The sequence below is a fragment of the Martes martes genome (genome assembly GCF_963455335.1).
Source record: "Martes martes genome assembly, contig: scaffold_139, whole genome shotgun sequence".
In the NCBI taxonomy this organism is placed as follows: domain Eukaryota; kingdom Metazoa; phylum Chordata; class Mammalia; order Carnivora; family Mustelidae; genus Martes; species Martes martes.
Genome location: NW_027666521.1, coordinates 149,727 through 154,218, shown reverse-complemented (window position 1 = coordinate 154,218; position 4,492 = coordinate 149,727). Strand labels below are relative to the sequence as shown.

General features: G+C 62.8%; 1 protein-coding gene across 1 annotated transcript; it reads left to right on the top strand.

Annotated features, from left to right (window-relative positions):
- Window positions 1-1,191: 1,191 nt before the first annotated feature.
- Window positions 1,192-3,573, top strand: LOC308337963 (testis-specific Y-encoded protein 10-like; the record flags this gene model as incomplete). Its single annotated transcript, XM_080831518.1, has 6 exons — window positions 1,192-1,491; window positions 1,922-1,999; window positions 2,139-2,250; window positions 2,350-2,495; window positions 2,590-2,674; window positions 3,376-3,573. Coding segments are annotated over 6 exons (744 nt in total), but the record flags the coding sequence as incomplete, so codon positions are not given.
- Between the last annotated feature and the right edge of the window lie 919 nt (window positions 3,574-4,492).

Below are 4,492 nucleotides of genomic sequence, written 5' to 3'. Positions count from 1 at the left end.
AGCCAAGGACGTGGCCTGGGGGCAAACTGTGGCCGAACCCCCGCCCCCTAGCCCCGTGCCCCGAACAGGCAGACCGCTTCCGACCTCTGTCTCCTGGAATGGCCCTATTCTGCAATGCCTGGGCTGACGTTTCCACGCACGCTAGGCCAGGGTTCCCGGTGGTGCATACGCTGTCCTCAGTCTTGGACGATCGTGTTGGGGAAGGGCAAGGGACGGTTTCGCATTGACAGGCTACAAACACCGGGTGGAGAGCGGGCTGGAGGAGGCCACGGGATGGAGGGGAGGGGGTTGTGGGCCCTGGGGCCTGGGGCACCTTAGGTAGAGCCCGAGGCCACCCTGGAGGAGGCGCACTGGCTGCCTCCCTGGCCGGCTCCCGCAGGGGGTGAGGGGCGGGGCCTGTGGTGGCCACGCCCACGGCCTTGCCGCTGGCAGCACCTGGGGTCCGGCCATTGTCCTGGGCGTGGATCAGGCCTCCTTCGCGCCGAGGCCCCACGCGTGCCACCTCCACCTCGGCCCCGTGGCCTCCTGGCCGGAAGCCCTTGTGTCCCAGACTCCGGTGGCTTCTGCGAGGAGACGGCTGACGTCCCCCCTTCGCTGGGCCGCGGAGCTCCACTGCCGGGCCGCCTGCGGGAGCCGCGTGCTCACCCCTCCTGCTCCGTTCCTCCGCAGCTGCCCCAGCTGGGGGCCACATGGGACGCGGGACTGCCCCCCAATCCTGACCGACTCCGTCGAGGGAGGGGTCCATCGGGACGCGGCTGTCCGCGGACATATAGCCCCACCCCCAGAAGAGAGGCGAAGGTGCTGCTGGGCCTAGGCGTGGGGATGGCGGCAGAGCCAGCGCAGGACGAGGAGGGCCGTTGGGAGAGAGAGGGCGCCATCCTGGTGGTGGAGCTTGTGCTAGTGGGGGATGACGTAATGTTGGTGTGGCAGCTTGCGGTGGTCCAGGTGGCAGAGGACCCCGGGGAGACTGAGGACGAGGACGAGGACGAGGACGACGAGGCTAGGGAGGTTGGCAGTGAGGCTGAGGAAGAGGGGGAGGCTGAGGAGGGCGAGGAGACTGAGGAGGAGGAGGAGGAAGAGGAGGAGGAGGAAGAGGAGGAGGAGGAGGAAGAGGAGGAGGAGGAGGAGGAAGAGGAGGAGGAGGAGGAGGAGGCTGTTGAGGATGAGGTTGCAGAGGTACCAGAGTTGCAGGAGGAGGAGGAGGAGGAGGAAGACAGGAGGGAAGAGGCCTGGGAGGAGAGCCAGAAGGAGCGAGAAGCGCAGGAGCTGCAGGAGAAGCAGGAAGGGGAAGAACGGCCAGAGGCACGGCCAGGTCCGCCCCCGTCCCCGCTCCAGGCCCTCGAGGCCCTGCAGTCAGAGCTGGAGCCCATGAACAAAGACGCCAGCAGGGCCTACTCTGGGCTCAAGCTCAGGTTCTGGCAGAGGCGACGGCGTCACCTGGACCACCGAAGCGCCCTCATCCGGGGCATCCCTGGCTTCTGGGCCAAGGCTGTATCCTTGATACCTTCACGGAGGGACCCCGATGTGGCCGGGCTAGCGCAGGAGACTCCTGTGGCAGGGGGCCTGCGTTGTGGTGGCCTGGCTCATGCCTCGGTGATCACGACAGTTTCGAATCCCTGCTTCCGGGTGGGGGTCCCTGGTGGGGCCGCAGGTTGCCCTCGATGTGCCGGGGAGGGGGCCGTGGGTGGGCAGGGAGGTCACCGAGGATTTCCAGCTTTCTGTGTTAGTGCCCAGCAGGGAATTACCTAACTAGCTAATGCAGCAGGCCGTGCGGGGGCGCAGGGGCCCTTGACACAATCTGTGAGGTGGAGTGGGTCCCGGTGGTAGGAGGGGAGATGCAGGGCGCACTTGCTGTGCAGACCTGCTCTGTTGTTGTAGCTCTTTCTTCTCCAGCCCTCGGAGAGTCCTTGACCCGAAGCAGTTTGTGAACCACCCGCAGATGTCAGCCATGCTCAGTGAGCAAGATGAAGGCATACTTGGCTCCATGACGGATTTGAAGGTCTGGCCCGGGAGATGGAGGCCCGGCCTGGGGGATGGGAGAAGAGGGGGTAACAGAAGCGATTCCTCCCCAAGGCCAGGAGGGGAAGGGTCTGCTGGACAGAGATCTCAACCCTCTCCCCCACTTTGCCGCCCGGCAGGTGGAGGAACTCGAGTCTCCCCGTGATGGCCGCAAGATCCTGCTCTTCTTTCGCGAGAACTCCTACTTCCGCAACGACGTCGTTGAGAAGGAGTATGTCCTCAGGGCTGCTGGTAAGGGGCCTCTGCGTGGATGGGCGGCAGCAGGTGGAGGCGGCAGGGTTGAACCTGATGCATCATCCAGCGCCTTCGCACGGACCCTTCTTCCTGCAGGGTACGAGCCGTCTCATTCCACTCCCATCCAGTGGCACCACTGTTACGAACAGGAGGCCTGTAGCCGCAGACGCCACAAGAGCAGCCTTAACTTCTTCAGCTGGTTCTCTGACCACAGCTTTGCCGGGCCTAGCAGGATAGCTGAGGTGGGTCCCTGTGACAAACCGCGCACGTGAACCTGCCTGTGCTCCCCAGCGGACTGGGATGTGCATCTGAGCCCTGCCCCGTTTCCCCTGCCAGATCATCATGGACGACCTGTGGCCCGATCCCCTGCAGTACTACGTGAGGAAGAAGGCCCCAGCAGAGGGAACTGAGAGGAGGGCAGGTGAGACGCCCAGGGCGTGGGTGCTGAAAATGCTCCGTGCGGCTCCGTGGGAGCTGGGCTCCGCAAATGCAGAAACGGAGGCTTAGAGGAACACTCAAGAGGCGGTGACCCCGTGTCCAAAGGGCATCACCGTGAGTCGGGGAGGGCGGTGTCAAACTGGTTCTGCCTGGGAAGCTTGAGGCAGGCGGGTCAGGCAACACCAGTGAGCAGAGCCGGAGAAGCAGTCGGCTCAGCAGCTGCCTTGCGGGAAGTGCCACTCCCTGGCCGTGAACTCCTGCCCTCAGGTCTCCTCGCCACCGCCTCAGCTTTGAGCCCACCTAAGCACCTCTTGCCAGCCTTGGCGCAGATGTCTGCGTTCCCTGGCGTAAAGGCTCATGCGTCACCCCGTCACTTTTGTGTGTTCATCGGTAGAGTCCTCCCAGTCATCTCCCTGGGCAATCTTCTGTGCCCACCGCAATCAGCCAGAGAACACTGGAGAGCGTGCACAGATACCGTTGCTATGTGGGTGGAGGAAATGTAGGGGGATCGCCATCAAGGGCCGGGGAGAGGGGCAGGGGAGAATGGCCTCCGTTCCCCGAAAGGGCCTTGAAACCCTCAAGCAAACCTGCGTGTGGCCCGTAGAGGATACTCACCGGCCGCCTCATGTGTGCCCGGGTGACTGTGTGCCCGTGTGTCTGTGTCTGTGTCTCCGTCTCTCCCAGGGAACTTGAGCATGTTGAGGTGAATACGCAGAAGCCTTGCCCTTGACCCGGAAAGAGTCCAGGACCTTCAGATGGAGCCGGATGATCAGCCTGGTCCCTCCCACAGGGAACACCTCCAGTCTGGTGCCTGGGAGAAACACAGGGCCGATTGAGGCCCCCTGTAAAAATACTGAAATGTGGAAAAACGACGTCAACCGTGTTTATGTGTGTTACTGTGTGTACGCTCACACACGGTCGTCTTCATGGAAAGGGGCAGGTGGGGAGCCTGAGCTCATGGGATTCCCGTCGATGCTTACTACTCTGCCCCGGCATCCTTATTCCGTGGAAGGGGTGGGGCCGTATGCTGGCCCAGAGGTCCAGGTCACACGAGCTCTGGGACTGCATCCCAGCGTGGCAGAGGTCCTTCCCCTAGGGATGGTGGAGGTGGGCAGGGAGAGGAGATGAGCGAAAGGCCAGCTAACAGGGCCCATGCCTTCCCTGGGGAAATGACAGAGGTCAAAGAAAGGGAAGGACGAGCCAGGGCCAAACATGTCCAGTGTCAACTTTTGGTGGATGGCGATGACCGTCTCCCAGAGATGCTCCCTGGTGGATGACCTCAGACACAGCACGGGTGGGACTGTAGTTTCATTACTCCGTTGAACCCCAGTGCCAGGGCTCTCCTTTCTTCTAAACAAGGGGCCCAGGCCCTTGCTGACACAGTCATCCTCTCAGCCCCAGATACAGCGGGAGCGAGTGGGGGCCAGGCCCTGTGGAGGGACTGTCGGAGAGGGGAAAGTGGGAGGAGGGAAGGTAGGAAAGATCACCCTGTCGTTCTGGCCCAGGTAGCTGGGCGGAAGCATAAATTGCAGGGAAAGGCGCGCGCGCGCGCGTGGGCGCGCACACGCACGCACGCGCGCGCGCACACACACGAACACCATCGGGTTCCAACCGCCCTAAGCCACAGAATATTTAGCCACTCACATACACTGACACATCCACTCAGGAGCAGAGCCAACACCCCCCAGCCAACACACAGTGATTCAGTCACCCTCATGTCCTGACACGCACACACTCACTCACCCTCCCAGGCACACAACCTTCACCCACTCACATGTCCAGAGACACGCTCACATACTGA